The following is a 17,517-nucleotide window of genomic DNA, read 5'->3' on the forward strand; positions in this document are numbered from 1 at the left end:
AATCAAGCTCAGAAAAATTGTTTGTTATATTGTAACCGTCATTTTGTGTTTTGTAAATCTTAGTACATATTTGTTATCACAGACCTTGAAAATCCTAATTGTAAGATATTATGTTACGTATAAAACCAAAAAGGAATTTTAAATTCACGCCCTATCCGCGACTATGAATCTCTATTTTCTACCTTTAGAGCAACCATTTTTATTTTAAAATAATAACTTTAGATTAGTAGGGGAGGATGGGACAAGGATAGTTAGTTGCTGTTATGCTTAGACGGCTTGCTCAAAAATCGCGTAATTCATGGTATATTCGCGTCATAACACCAAAAGATCATAGTAAAAATTGAAAGGCAATCTATCACCATTTGCGAAGTTAGGAGTTTATTTATGAAAAAAGTCTGTTTTGCTAAAATGTCAACGTAATGTTTATCATATTGTTTTCTAATTAGAGTTTTAGAATATTTATTTACGTAAGTGTTTTCCGGAGTGGAATTTCCTGCTGAACACGAATATCGTATTTATTTTCAAATTAATTCACGTTGTTCCATAATATACATAATGGTGCGTAATTATATACGGAAAAGGAATCTTATTGACCAAGAAATTGGTGGTCGTCTGAAGAAAATTGGTTATAAAACGAAAAGTGCTTACGATAAAATAGAAAATGCTCTTACTGAAAGGAATTTTCATATGTTCAATGTTTAATGTCAAGTTTTGAAACCTAACCTCACTTTCTAGTGGAATCTTGAGTGGTTAGTGAGTAAATTCAGTGGAATAGAAATTTCTACTGATTTGCTGTAGATTCTGATTCTTTTGAATGCGCGTTTCATATTTTTGTGAAGTCAATTCAGAATCATAGATTTTTTTGAAAGTTTGGTGGTTCCCGTGGAATAGAGCTCCGAGGTAAATTCGCCTATTATGAAGAATACAACTTTTGAGATCTTTTCAATTCTACGCTTTTTACCGGGCAGACATATATGGTACATATTATATACCCTGATGCTTTGCTGCTGTCCTTACGGTTTGACGGCGTTTTAAAAAATCGTGTTAGTATGTGACTATTGAAGTGAGTAAAGTGACCTTAGGAGCGTTCGATAGTCTCTAAAATTTGTAGGTTATGTGCGACCTAAATTTGTCGCCCTACAAAAACGGTACTGCCTGGTTTAGATGACGTGAAATTGGTAAACAATTATTTTCGAACGAGTCTCTCTCTGCACACAAGCACTTTTTGCAAAATCTGCATCCGAACCATTGACACAAATCTTCTTAATTACCTAAATCCAAAATATTTTTTTAATCTATTCAGAAACGCGGTTGCAAAATGGAAAATACAAAAGCAACAAAAGTAATGTAATTACAGGCGGCAAGACGTTTGTTACAGCCATTTGCCATTAGAGGGCAGAACCATGCAGGGAGCGTAAAGGCTCAGCTGTTAAAATGATTCGCATTACATTACTCTGGTCTTTCCCATTTTGCAACCGCGTTTCTTCAAGAATTAAAAAAATATTTTGGATTTAGATAATTAAGAAGATTAGTGTCAATGGTTCGGATTCAGATTTTGAAAAAAGTGCTTGTGTGCAGAGAAAAACTCGTTCGAAAATGATTGTTTACCAATTTCACGTCATTTAAACTAGGCAGTGCCATATTTGTTAGGTGATAGCAGTTTGTCGAATATAATCTAGAAATATCAGAGACCATCGAACACCGTTAATTCTTCTAAGTTGTATAAAATAGATTATTAAAGTTAAGAGAAAAAATATATGACGAGATCTGAAAAAGGGTCCTTAGAAGCAAAAAATTATAGGTTATGTTTGCAATTTTTTAAATGAAAATACAAAAAAAGGATCAACTGTTAATAAAAATCATTGATGTTTAAGTCTTCATTACAACTAAAATATTTAATAAACACTGACTTTAGTTTGAAAAAAGTACAAAGAAACTTTCAATCAAGAAAAATTTAACACTAATCTTAAAGTGACTTGCTTCTGAGGTCCCTTTCTTCAGATCGCGTCACATATTAGTTTTCGTTGTTTGTAGGGGAGTTTTCTGTGAGTTGGACACTCACAAAATCCACTAAAAATGTGTCTATGTCCGTTCGAATGACGTCCAAAAGACATCTTATGTCCTAAGAATGTCTCTAGGTCATAAGATATTTTTAGAACGTCCCTTGAACGGACATAAACATTGTCAGGATATCGTAAGGACAACCTATATAGGTATCTCATGTCCCTGTTCTGACTGGGAGAAAAAAGGACAGGTCATATTTGGGGACAATGATGGTAATGTCTTTCAGTCATCTAAAAGACAACTAAAACACATTCTGTGTCTGGTCCAAAAGACGTCTAAAAGACATAAGAAAGGACATCTGAAGTACGTCTTAAAGACGTCTAAACGACATAAAACGAAGGTCTAAAAGATGTCTTTTTACATTCCTTCAGATCTTAAATAGACATTTCTTTTATAACATTTTCTAAGTTAAAATACAGTAATATTGTTTTAAATTTATTGTAAGTTTAATTTTATATTTTCTAATAATAATAATGTATACAAAAATTTAAAATATCATATTTTTAAAAAGTTTGAATTCTTGGGTCAAGACTAACATTTTACAAAACTTATATCCCTAATATTGTCCAGAATTATGGTCTATTTTAAATATGAGTATTAGGGTAGTTTTTATTTTAGAAAAGTTAAAATTTCTTAGGTCGCCGGCCGGAATTTGAATTAAAATGTGAAAAAACTAACCTACTCACAAGAACAGTCCATTTAATAAATTAACCCGTACCGGCGAAGGGTGGAAGTTTAAATGGGACTTAACATGGGTTTGGTGCACTTCTGCAAACTTTGTATTAAAACTTTTCCATTTATTAAAAATTTGACTTGCTACTATGTATTCTTATAGTTCTTAGTACTCCGAAAACAAATATGATGTAATTAATTTTACTAATTTTTATTTTACATAAAGAGAAAAAAGGACTGCTTTTATTTTCAATCCCTAGGTGTGAATTTAAATTATTAATTGGCAATATAAAATCGGTATAAACTTATTGTTTTACCCTTGTTACACGATGAACTAAACAAAATCAAATAATTTCAATCCAGTTTTTCTAAATTCATCCAGGAAAATGATGCTCCGAATTCAATTATCGTCGCTCATCCAAGTTACTCGAACATATGCTTAAACCAATAAGTAATTATCTCCACCAGGCAACAAATAAAAAAGACGATCCGACGGGTCAAATGTGTATAAATTAATATATGATGATTGAGATAATTCAGAAACTGTAAATTTAGACAATTTTAATTATCATTCACGCTTTTACATTCAATTTCAATTTTTTTATTACTCACCCCGCAAACGGGTATACACAGCTTGTCGCAGTGCGACTTCCGCGATTCTAACACGTTATAGAATTTTGGGCATGACTCATTATCAACTTGTGAATTTTCGGCCTTTCGACGATTTTATACGATTCTACTTAACGACGTGACAAAGATGACAAATAATAATCTTATTTTTAAAATATTTTAATAAATTTTTTTAGTCTTCCTTAAATTTCACCACAGATGCCATATTTTGTTGCAACCGGTTTTTCGTTGTTTATTTTTAAACGCACTTTATACTTTTTTTTCGTTGTGTTTAATTAATTTTATTAAGTAAACACGCGAAAATTTTGTAAAATTAGAAGGTTAGATTAAGGTAGTACGCTCGCGACAGTCACTCTCAAAAGTAAATTTTCATAAAATGGTATAGTATGGTGCAGTTATTGTAGCATTTTTTTGCTTGGACTGTACTGAATACATAGTAAGCCCTATGTACAGACACACTCACACACAAGTTTACCAGTCAGGTTAGAATATTATATTTTATTATATCTTTTAACTGAAACGGTTAATATTGTTAAATATTTTTGTTTTAAATTTTTCAAATATTCATTTATAATATATTAGTTTTTTAAAACAATCTATAGACAATTTTAGAAGTTATTAAAAGAAATGTGCCATTTATATGCACTCTTTACAGGTTAACCATGTTAAATAACAAACTTTTAACTTAAATACCTTGTTTTAGAAACGGTCAATTGTTTTAAAATTGTGCAAGTTTGTAGATCTTGTTATTAATTATTCATATTTTAAATTTCAGGGAATTCTATAGAAAAGTTCGATCGCGAGCGTACTACCTTAAGTAGAAAACAAATGCATTTCACATGATATTCAATGTTTTGTCCCTGGCTTTCTCACCCCCAAGACCAGTTTTTCTAAAAGCTAAAATAAATTTTAAATTCAGTTCAATTTCCAAAAATTAACATTGTATACGTTTTGAGTATAGTTTTCTCCTTATGTACAAACATTTACTTTTATTACCCGTTCACTTAAACAGGTTGTAATATGTTCGAAAAGTTCATCGAAATATTATACGCAGAGCAACTCAAAAATTAAAATTGCAATAAAAATTATATTAATATAGGTACAACATCCTAACTAGTATCAACTGTGTTAACTAGTATTAACTGATAGTATTTATATTTTAAATAGCTGATAAATCGGTTTAGTAGTTTTCAAATAAAAGTCAAATGGATTTTTTGCACCTTGGCTATTTCACCCCGTTCTACTCTATATTATTCTTAATCCATACTCATTGAAATTAGAAAACAAATAATTATTTTCCGCGAATTGTTTACAAAGAAGAACCGCCTAATTATAGAACATTATCTTATAACTAAATTTAATGATAGGAAAATCAATTTTTGGTCTATTATCGCGAGGGAAATAAAGTCTTTATATTGTAAAAGGTATCATACATCAATTTTTTCCATTATACATTTACTCGGGTAAATTCTTTTTTCATTCTTTGAAATATAAAATGTAATCGTCAATGTTAGTTACAGTTCTTTCTAAGAAGTTTATTTCCGTTATAAGATGTATTTTCTCAAATATTGTTTCATACAACAGTAGAAAAGATAATATATGATAATATTCGACGTTAATTCACATAAACGTTTTTCTATCGATTTATTATTTCACCTTATTTACACATTATCTCTTTGCATCATTCTTCGCTTTCTGTTACTTCAATGGACCTATATAAGAGTCCTTATTTTAAAGTCAACAAAATCGCTCTCTTTGTAATAGGACAATGGGTTTATCAGACAGTAAAAATGAAAATCTTAACTAGAATTTTAGTTTTGACATCACTTACATCTGCAATTATTCCTCAGGTATTTTATAGTAATCAGTTTTTTTAATGACTGATGTATTTTTTATGAAAATTTCAATTATACTACTCATTTTGCTCTTCATTTCTATAAAATATTTTTTAAGAAAAATTCATTATTCCCAATAAGCACTATATTTGAGCTTAATCTTGTGAAAATATTGCCTCAACATTGTTTATGTCGAAAGTTTTGCATCGAAAAAAATGCCTAGGGCCTGTATATCAGGAATTGACTAGGTTTCCTAGTTACGAGAGAAACCCATTATAGAATCCTAGTGAAAGTAATAAGATTCAAGCATAGTTAAAGTTAACAGAAAAATTAGTCAATGCAACCAGGAAATACCTTGGAATTAATTTACACTTATGAAATAAATATTTAACGCTGCGGGCACGCGAACACTTAAACCTAACGAATACGCACTTTCAAACCCAGAATGATAATAACCACTACACTAAATACGCACTTGGTATTTTCATTTTTTAGTGGATACTATAGATTTTCCAGTCAAAATACAATACTTAATCATCATTCATTTGGTTTCTAACGTTTAAGTAAAATGTGTATACATATCCTTTCTTAAAAAAGACATGGAGTGGAAAGGTCGAATGTATCGAAAAGTATCGAAGTAAAGAATGGGCAATGAGAATGTAAAATCTTAATAGAAGGGTGTTTTTAAAATTGTTTGTACATGTGAAGGTGGCGCTGCAGTCGTATGTTATTTAAAAAGAGCGCGAATATATAAATTTTATTTTTGTTAAGAGAAAGTACACATAATAAATCTTATTTTGCATTGTCAAAAAAAACGTCAACATTTCAAATAAGCAAATTATGAACTGAAAAAATTTGAATATTATTATTAATAAAATAATGGACTTGGACAATGGACATATAAAAACTAGCACAGTAGACGGCCGCTTGCGGCCGTGGGAGGAGCTAGTATTCTATAAAATAATTATTGAAAACATTTTTTGTAATATAATTTTTAATTTTTAAAATTTCTGAGATTTTTATATGTCTTTCGGTTTATGTATATAGTTCTTGAAAAGTTTTTTATATTCTTGCAAAATATCTTCAGCATTTTCTACAAGATTAAAGTAGAGTAATGGCACTAGTGAAAGAACATTTAAGGAAATATTAAATATATACATTCTATATTTAAAAACAATTACATTTCATATAATTTCTAATGTAAAATGTCATTATGTTTTAATCTTTCTTGGATTAGACACATTTCAAAAAATATAAAGGGATATTAAGAACTTCAGCACACGGAGAGAGGAGTTAAAGTGGGTTGTACAAGTTTATTAATAATATTATTAATTTAACTATTAAAAATATATTAAAATTAATTAAGAAGCTACATATTACAAAGTTAACCGAAATCGGGATAAAATATTATTTTTCAAAGCTTTATTTGCTGTGATACTTATTATTTATGCTTATTATTAGAAATAAATATTAGGTTATTGTTAATATAATTATAAAAAAAAATATTAACTGTTTTTTCAATTATACGACAAACATATGTTGTAATTAGAAATTTAGATTTTATAATATTCTCTATTAAACTAAACAATTATGGAAAATATCATTTTTTAATTAGTTAAGTATTGTAACCTTATACCACCTTCAGTGTCTTTTTGTAAAATATTTGTATCATCATATATAAAAAATTCTCTGGAAAATAATTAATATTACCTTTCACAAAATTATTATTTAGAAACGTTTAACTATCTATCTATTATAAAACTATTATTATTAAACTATTATAAAAGAGGTTAATTTTTATTTTGGTAAATTGTAAACAGAATCGTAAATATGACATATCAAATCGTAGACGATACTGATCAAGTTGGTAGTCCTAATAACTAAACGTCTGTTTAGTGAAGTTTACTTTTGGTTTTGTTGAACGAAAATGTCACCACATTGTTTAGTAAGTATAACTTTAGGCTAAGTAAATAATTAACTACTTTCATCTCTCCGTGCACTGAATGTAGTCGTTGCAAAGGTTCTCTTTAGTTACTTTAATCATTGTAAAAAATTTAACTGAACTTATTGGTTACCAAAAACGTCAAGTTAGATCGGACTTATTTTAGCAAGGCTGTTCTTTTATGAGAAGAGAACTTTTTACTAAACCAGCCCACAGTGGGCCAGAATCGCTAGTTTTTGGCCAAAATTAATAATTCTCAAAAAGCGTGAAATTTATGCCTACTAAATATGCTATCCATTGTTTTTAGGATCGCTGATTACGATTATGAAGTCAGCTTTAAAAAATTCAAAATGGCGGATCCAATATGGCGGACATCAGATTAAAAAAATTATTCAATTTTCATAAAACTGGATATCAAGGGGGTTTTAGGGGTCGCTAATTACGAATATGTAGCCAGATTACAAAAAATTCAAAATGGCGGATCCAATATGGCGGCCATCAAATTATAAAAATTATTTAATTTTCATATAACATCAGGGCATTTTCGGAGTCGCTGATTACGAATATGAAGTCAGATTTTAAAATTCAAAATTGCGTATTTAATATGACAGACATTAAATTTAAAAAATTATTCAATTTTCATAAAACTCGATATCAGGAGTCGCTGATTACGAATATGAAGTCAGATTTAAAAAATTGAAAATGGCATATTTATTTATTCCGTATTATGCTTCGAAACATAAAATTAACATAAATAAATCTGCCATTTTTAATTTTTAAAATCTGACTTTATATTCATAATCAGCGACTCCGAAAATCCCCTGATTTTTAAAACATCTCATTTATATTTAATAAAATGGAAAAACACAGTCAACATGCTTAATCTAAGCTATTTTAAACAAAAATCAATGTTGAAGAATTGCATTTATGTTTAAGATTATGTCTTTCAAAAAATAAAAATTGTATGGTCATACAAAATATTTACGACAAAATTTTCTTTATTTCTTTTTCTTGTTAAAATCAAAATGGGCAAAAAGGAGCATATGTGAGTTAAAGTATACTATCTAAGGAGTAATAATTTGTCATATTTCTCATTCAATTTGGTGGTGGAAATCGAGGGAAACATTAATTTAAATCTAGTCACGTACGAAATTTTATCTATAAATATTTATTTAATGAGGTGTAACTTAATTTCAAATTAATTAGGAAGCTGCAATTATTGATTAACAAACTTTTATCTTATATGTGAATAAAAAAAGTACCTTATTATTCTATTTAAAAACATTGTAAATAAAAAAATGCGTTAAATATTCAGAACGCTTGAAATTTAAAAAATAAAATTTATTGTTCGAAGGGTTGTATAATTCTTCCCAATTAATATAATGCAAAACTATTTTAGTGTTTGATGCGAAAAAAATGTATAAAAATAAGTAATATATATCTCATCTAATTTAAATCAAGTTAAAAAATTGCCTTTTTGGACAAAAATTTGAGTTCCTGGCCCACTGTGCAGTCGAACATTTTTTTGCGTGCATATAAAAAAAACTCAAGTACAACTTATAAGTTGGACTTAATTTTTTTCTTTTAAACATAAAAGGATTGTATTTTTCATATTATATTGTTTTACTCCATTTATAAAAAGTCTCATAAATTTTGCAAGAAAAAAAGTGAAGGTAAGGTATAATTGATCATGGTTAATTCAGTAAAAGCAGGTTTTCTTCTATACTGATGGTTCTGGTTGAATATACTTTTTAATATTAAAAACTAGCTAAACTATCCGCGCGCAAGCGCGCGGGAATGTTGTGTCAAACTGCTTATTTTAAACAATTTAAACTCCATTTTATTTTAAAAAATGTTTAAAGAAATAATTATTATTACCTAACAAAAAGTTTGAAATAATTAAAAGTGGAAAAAGTTAACAATTATAGAGAATTAAATTTTCATTTTATATTATTTTGAAACTTTAAAGTTTACAAAAAAGATTTAAGAACTTCGAACTTCTAATTTTTTTTAAATTCAAATACTTTCACTTAATGGTCTCAATTTAAATAGAATTTACATTACTGGACCTGAACTATGGCTAGACATGGTGGCCACTGGTCAGGGAAAAGTCAGGGAAAAATAAATAGGTCAGGGAAAAGTCAGGGAATTTTTTAATTAGTCAGGCAAATTGTAAAGATTATAAAAAGAAAAAAAAATTTATATAAGGGAGACTAGGGCTAAATATTAAACAGCCAAAACAGTCAAATTGCATTATCTTTCTAACGGAAATAGTTAGATATAAATATCAAATAATTTTTATTTATATCAAATATCCAATTAATTGAGTGAAATAAATAAATAAATTGTTTCAAATAACTAATTATTTGCATCAAATAAATTCGTTTATTAGAATCAATTAAATATTTAATTGATCCAATTAAGATTTATTTGAGTTAAACAAATGTGATTCAAATAATTCAAGTTATTTGAAGCAAATAAATATTTATTAGTTCCAAATAAAATTTTTGCAAATAATTCGAATTAATTGAATCAAATAATTTTTTTCAGTGTATTTATGTCATTAGGCAAGTACACGGCCGAAAAACGAAACCGCCCACGACAATTTAACCCATAATTTTGTTTTTTATTTATAAATAAATTTTAGTTTATTAAATTTATAATTGTTAAATGTTACAAAATCAAAGTTTTGAAAAAAGAGCAAAACATTTATTTTACGCTAAAATATTAGAAGCTTTTTTATTAAATGTTGGTGAGGACAATTGGCCTATACAAGATTGATCTATTTATATATTTTTGCATTTAAACGGATTTATTGACTAAAAAACATCTTTTCAAAATTTAAGTTTTAGCCGCAGTCTCAGCTACTTTAAGATTAAAGATTTAATTTTAAAAATAAAGAATTTTATCTACTTCTACAAATTGATTCAAAAATCCTTAAAACATCCTTCTCAACTGTTTGAAATGAATAGTAGTTATTAATAATAATTTGAGAGATATATTTCTTATTTAAATTATTGTTCATTAGAAACCAAGTTAAAAACACCCAGAATATTGGTCAGGGAAAGTCGGGAAAAAGTCAGGGAAATTTTTTGACTGTTTTTAGTGGCCACCATGCTAGAACAATTCCAATTAGTATCTGGGTCATAAAAATTAATTTAATTCACAATTAATAAAAAAATAGCCACAGCCGGTAACCAGCAGGAGGTGAAAAATTATTTTTTGAGCAAATTTTATCTTTTACATTGCTTATTTTAAACAATATAAAGCCATTTTAATTTAAATATACTTTTTAAAGTATTAATTGAAGCACTGAAAAATTTCGCTAATAAAGTGAAATCTGTAGTTTATCCAGGTAAATGTTTTTTGTCGTGCATAACGAAAAAATAATTAAATTAACATCAGATTTTCTAAATTCAAAATAACGAATTCAACATAGAAATTAATCATTTTAGAACTTTACCAAATTCACCCCAGAAATCACTGAGTCCGATAAATTAGAAGAAAGTCAGACAAATGGAAGTTCTATTTTGAATTTCTAAATTTTAATGTCAAATTTAACGTATTAGAAACGAATTTTAAGTGAATCCTATAAATTTTGTTAAAATACTATTACTGCTGTTAAACTTTCATGTTGTACGAAGAAAATTGAATCTCGCAAAAATTGTTACATATTTTATACTTTTATTTTCAAAATAATTTTGATTACGAAAATTTTAATTATTCCAAAAATTAAAAAAATAATTATTCATTTAGCTTTTTAAACAAAAAATTCCGTATCTTTTGAAACTACCATAACTGCAAAAAATTAAATTAATTGAAAAATAATAAAGTTAACAACTTTTAATTCTAATTTCTTTGGAAAACAAAATATCTATAGTATAAATACAAACTATAACTTGCATTAATTATTTAATTACAAGATGTAATATAATATTATAATGAAGCATAAAAAAAATATTCTAAATTCGTTTTTAGAAACAAAGAAAAAAAAATTTCAGATAAATTTTAGGCGTATGATAGCCCCTACATTTTAATTCTATATATTGGTTGTTTAATTGAATTTTTAACTTTATAATTATTATTTACTCGGCAGGTATGTGTCCATAATTTAATGTTAACATTATTTAAATATTGGGAATAGATATTTGATGTAATATATTTTTAATTGAAAAAATTGACAATATATTTTCATTGATTTGTTGAATATTCTATAAATCACGTATTAATTAAAAACATATGAAAATTAAGACACGTTAAAAGTTCATAAAATAAACATGACATTAGACAATATTTTTATGTAATAAAAAATATAAATATAAAACTTGTATTAAATTACTATTTTATAAAATATACTTTGATAATTTAAATTTATGTTGTAGTCTTTAATAATATAGTAATTATTTTAACTTTTTTCAATATATTGAAATAATGTTAACATTAAATTATAGAAAAGTATTTACCTTTAGAGTAAATGATAGTTGTAAAGCTAAAAATTGAATCAAACACTATAACAGTACTGCCAGATGATTGAAACGACAAATCTTCAGAATTTTCTTATTTATCTTCAGAAATCTTTAAATTAATCAAAAAACTTTATTCAGATTTTGGTTATAATTTTTTCTAGAATATGATAAATGAAATTAAATTTCACAAAGAATTATAAAGAAATAAATTAATATTGCTGTGTTTGAATCTGTTCGCAATTTGAAAGTAAAAGTTTTCAATGTTTTCAATGTTTTTAATTTTAAAAATTAATGCACTGAAAATGACTAAAATCTTGCAAAGTTTTTATTGAAAAATTTGGAAATAATTAGTCATTTGATTTTTATAAAAAATTTTTTTTAAATAATTAAATTCTTTCGAAAACTGTTATTAACATTTTTGAAAATAATAAACAAGAATAGTTAATTATGTAGTTAATCTGAAATTAAAAAATTAATGTTTATATTTGAAAATATAACATATTTTTTGATTTGCAAAATAATAAATGGAACAGTAACAATTACTTTAGTAATTAATAATTATTACATTTATTATTATAATCATAAAAACGTAAAGAACAAAAATTATAATTTATCTTTAAAAAATGGTTTATTTATATTATTTAAATGTTTATAAATATTTTCATAATTACTTGATATATACACAGCCTTCACAACATTTTCAAACAAACTTCAAGTTTTTACTATATTTCTTCCAATCTGGCAGCACTGTACAATAATAACATAAACATTGAAAAATTTGACATTTAAAAATATAAAAAATGCTAATACTTAACCCACAAAAATTAATTTTCAAAACAAACGTATAAAAAACAAAAGAATAACCATAACTAACTTCAAGTGTGGACAGAGATCCGGAAATCTGGAATCACGACGATTATTATATATAATTATTAGAGGACAGTACCAAAAAACTTAATACCTGTTTATGATTATACCTCCGAGACATTGCCGAGCCATTATTATCACAAAATTACCTTAAATCGACTCTCTTGAAGAAAACAGTGCTATCAAAAATTTCTTAAAACAGAGTGTATCAAGTATATTTTACCTTACTAGAATGTCGTATCTTGAATTTTCGGCTTTACACTGATTTACCGACCATGTTCTTGGTTAGAAAATAGTTCCAGTCAGGCGTAGGAATATTGCTTTTGACATAAAGTAATTTGGCTCCAGTTTTATTCATTTTTATATTAACTACTATTTAAATGATAAAACTGGAAATGAAATTGTTTTAATAAAACGTGTATTTAATATAAAAAAGTATTTTTTGAATCAAACAATTAAAATATAGCTCTTTAAAAAAATGTAAAGTTGGTTAATTATCAATAATAGTATAAAAAGAGAATTTAAGCATTTTAAACATTCGAAGGCAATTATTACCAGAATATTTTTAATCTGTATGCATAAAATCAGTAATTAAAAAAGAAGAAATTATGAAACTTTTTTTACCTTTTGTTAAATATATTTCGTATTTTGTTAACCAATTTTTTGAATTTTTTGTAGAAATAAATGAAAGAAAATATTGAATTTCAATTCCTCAGAAAACATTTTTTAACAAAAAATTTTTTTATAATAAGTAATGAAAAGAATTTGCAAGATCCTAATTGTTTAATTATTATTTTTACATTATTACAATAAATTGTTTTCTTTTTGAAAGGAGGAAAAAAATTTGTACAATTTCTCTTTCTCAATGCCAATTTTTAACAATATTTAAAGTTTTTATAAAAAATAAAGGAAATAGTTTGCATATTCTGTATTTCATAAATTTTTACAATTTATACCTCATTTCAAAACTCGACCCAAAAAAAGTAAAAAATTAAAATCAATAAAATGTCTAAATTTATTTCCTTTTTCTTTAAAAGAATAGCTTTTTGTATAAAAATTGTCATTATAAAATAAAATTTATGAAAAGTTTTTTTACAATAAAAAAAAGTATAATTTCTTTACAAATTGAAATTAGAAACCAGTAAATTTTTTTTTAAAAGACAAAAATTTTTTAACCAAAAAATATGATTGATAAATGAACATTATTAAAACCTTTTATTCTTGTTTTATAAAAATCATTTTAAATTTCTCAGTTTTATTTTCAATTACAAATTCTGATTGACAAATGGAACTGTGTATGCAATTTTGATCTGTCAAACAAAATGTTTTAGAAAGAAAGCATATTCATAGACTAACATTAAACAGCGGACAAAATAAATGAAATAATACAAAGATTATTAATAATAATTGGGAAATGTATTAAAAAATTAATTATAAACGTTCTAAATTTCCAATTTACGCTTTTACTTTTAATTACTATACAATCAGTAATTTTGAAAACATTAATACAATAGTATAGAAAAAAGAAACAATTGTAAAAACGTAAGAAGTGTGAAATTACATTAAACATTAGTAATATACGTAAACAATTTATCACGATTAAAATTTAATTTTGAAAATTTAATGAAATAGCCGTAGAATTTTAATAGTACATACTAATTTTTATGACAACCAAATTGTTGAAATGGTACAAGCATTAAACACTTTTTGTTGAAACGAAAATATAGAAATGCGATTATTATTCAGACATAAACATTTAAACATATTTAGAGACAAATAGAATTTTAATAAAGCAAACAATAACAAGTTTTTAAAACTGTTTCACTTAGTTTCAAATAAATAAATTATATTTCTTATAAACTTTTTAAACATTTTATCAGTTTACTCAACATAATCTGTATTTTCTACCTCATTCTCATTATTTTGATGAGGAATTAAGCTTTTATAGAAGTCATGGTATTTTGTTGGGATAGTTCCGTTATTGCACAAACTTAACAAATCTTTGACTTTTAAAATTGGTAGCGGAATTGTGGAATCATAAGCTTTTTGCAGCTGTAGTGATTTTAAATTTACCAATTGCCTATTTTTGTTAATAAACATAGTGTGTTCAATGCCTTCAAAATCATATCGAAAGTTAACCTGGAAAGGTTTTCGAAAATCGACAGTTAGTTCGCGAATCTTCGACCATGCAACTTTTCTTTCTTGGTCATTTCTTGCCCAGTTTTGATCTTTTATGATATCTTTTACGTTAAAAATCTGGTCTTGCGTGATTTCAGTTACAACATAAGGATGTTTTCCAGTTCTTGCAGTCTTGATAACAGAACACCATTCTTCTTGAGAATAAATTTCTTGCCGTTGACTATTTCTTTCGATTACGCTGTGAACAGAATCACCCTCATTTTGAGTGTGTCCTTTTTCAAGAAAACGATGAGTGATTTTTACTTCGAATTTTACAGCTGCCATCAAGTACATTCCGAATATATATCTGTTTCTGTTCTGAGCTCCACAATTATCTGAATAAAACCTGAAATCTTTAATGCCTAATTTGTTCATATGATCAATAAATAAAAGTAAACAACTAGCAACCTCAGTAGAGCCTTTTTTCGCTATTGTCTCATTCCAAATGTAGCAAAAACCGTTGTATCGCGAGCAATCAAAAACTGTAAAATTATATACTGAAAGTGCTTTTTTATAAAAAAAGCAGAACTTTGTCCTGTAGTATATTCAAAATTTTCTGCAGATCGAAACACGCCATACAAATTTTTTCATTTAATTTAGCTTCAAGTTTATCCATTTCTTTCCAATTACGAGCAAATGTTTTATTATTAATATGGTCTTCAAAATTTTTCTGCAATTTCTTCTTTTCTTCTTCAGTAGCATTTTTCCACGTCACGCATGTATCACATTGGTCTTTTTTCGACTTATAAAATCCAATATTAAATTCTGTGTTGAAAACGTCACGATATTGGCGTTCTGTAGCAATTGGAATTAAATTTTCCTCGTCAGTTTTATCCTTCGATAACCACCATTCCTGATACATTTGATGCAATTTCCTGATAGATAATCCATTTCTTAAATATTCCCTTTGACTATTTTGGCGGTTATAATGTGACGGGACTCGATTGAACATATTAACGTGTTCTTTAATTACTAATTTTAACTTTTGTGTTTTTAATTCTGCAAGTTGAGACCGTTTCGAATGTTTTCCTCTTTTATCAGGGGAAATCATTCCTTCGTTATTTATTTTGTTAAAGGCAGTTCTAATCCAGCTATCATTTATTGCTAAGGTATCCATAAACATTTGCTTGCAGGCAGAAACTTTTTCATTATTTATATTTAAGAAATATTTTCGAGTTTTATTTCTTCGACTGTCCCAGTGCGTTGTATGAGACTTTACATCGCTAATCTCAATGTGCTTTATTATAAAATTTCATTTGCGAATTTGTTCTTTCAAATTCCAAAAATACGTGAATACTTCGTATCGTTGTATTGTTGAGATTCGATTGTGACATTTTAATCTGCAATTCTCTTAACAGCCGAGACCTAAAGATTTTGCAGAAATAGTTTTCTGCGCTCTATTTACGTAAGACTTGCCTTTATCTTTGGCAGTTTTAGCTACATTATCGTGAATCTCTGATTCCCGATCGATTAACCAAAGGTTCAGCTAATGGTTCATCTTCAGAATCATGATTTGATTCATAATCCGAAACTGGACCTAAAAGAAAAATATGTAAATGAAATAATTAATGTGAGTCAAAAAGACATGGACTTTCTTTCAACCTTAGTACCTTTTTATTTCAAAATTTAAGTAATACTGGATCTAAAAAAACAATTTTTATCACTTGCTTTCATCAATATCGAATTAAATTTTAAAAAATGTTAAAGTATATATTATTTAATTATCAATAACACTACAAAAATAGATTTCTTATTTTAAAAAGCTCTAGCATTTTAGACACGAAAGACATTTGATTTTAAATCTTTTTTGATATCTGAAATACTAAAAATAGATCAAAATAAGACACTTCTTTTGGAAAGTATTAAAACTACTATGAAAATAAGTTCAGAACAAGGTTTTATTGATGTTCATTACGAAATTTATTTTCGCAATGTAGAAACATCTGTAAAAAGATTAATTTTCTAATTTTTTGGCAGAATCGAGGTTTACATAGAAAAGTAATCAAAGCTGGTTGATTTAAGATGAAAATTGTGACCTCAGTAGTGAACACAAAACGGAGAAAGAATTTTTACCATGGACTTTATAACCTTCTATATTATTTTATACTATTTTAAATAAACTTATTTTTAACAAATTTGTTAATTTAGTATAAATTATGTACAAGATTTAATTTTTAACATTGTTAAAAATGAAATTTTATTTTAAAAATTTAAAAAAAATTACCTACACAAAAAACTTGATTTCAAAAAATCAGTATATCTTAAATCGTTTTATGAAAAAAATTGAAAAAATCATGGTAGCTCATTTCAACAAGCTCTAAAAGAAAGAAAATATTTGAAAAAAATTTGAGATGCGAAAGCAAAATAATTTCCGATTTGGCCGTGGAACGGTTTCATATACATTTCTACTTAGCAAACAAAATTTCGTAAATTAAACCTTGTTCTAAACTTATTTTTTCCTTAATATTATATTAAATTATTAATTAAAAGTGTAATTTTAATTCTTTAGAAATATTAATACAAAAATATATTACTATTTAACATGTGACGCGATATGAAGAAAGAGATTTAAGAAGTAAAAAATGATAGATAATGTTTTAAAAGTTTGAATTAAAAATAAACAAAGAGAATCAATTTTTAATGCAAGTATTCCATCACCTCCTACTTTAATTAAAAAAAAATTTTTTAATCAAGACAAATCTGCCGTTAACATAACATTTTATTATTGTTTTATTAATACTATTAAACATTGTAGTTAATTGTACTTTTCATTTTCATCATCTTTATTTATTCATTAAAGTTTGATGTGAAGAAAACTAACATTTTATTATTTTACCTTTAGTAAAAATATTTATTAAAATGT

At 26.3% G+C, this 17,517-nt stretch overlaps 1 protein-coding gene across 1 annotated transcript in view; it reads left to right on the top strand.

The window, feature by feature from the left end:
• Positions 1-4,887: 4,887 nt before the first annotated feature.
• LOC122510064 (odorant receptor 67b-like) overlaps positions 4,888-17,517 on the top strand; it is a 30,193-nt gene continuing 17,563 nt past the window's right edge. Inside the window, exon 1 of the mRNA XM_043624461.1 lies at positions 4,888-5,216. Coding sequence (XP_043480396.1) covers positions 5,073-5,216 — 144 coding nt within the window. The 5' untranslated portion in view covers positions 4,888-5,072. The remainder of the gene's footprint in view (positions 5,217-17,517) is intronic.

The sequence above is a fragment of the Leptopilina heterotoma genome, unplaced genomic scaffold (assembly GCF_015476425.1).
Source record: "Leptopilina heterotoma isolate Lh14 unplaced genomic scaffold, ASM1547642v1 Lhet_66, whole genome shotgun sequence".
NCBI classification, from domain to species: Eukaryota; Metazoa; Arthropoda; class Insecta; order Hymenoptera; family Figitidae; genus Leptopilina; species Leptopilina heterotoma.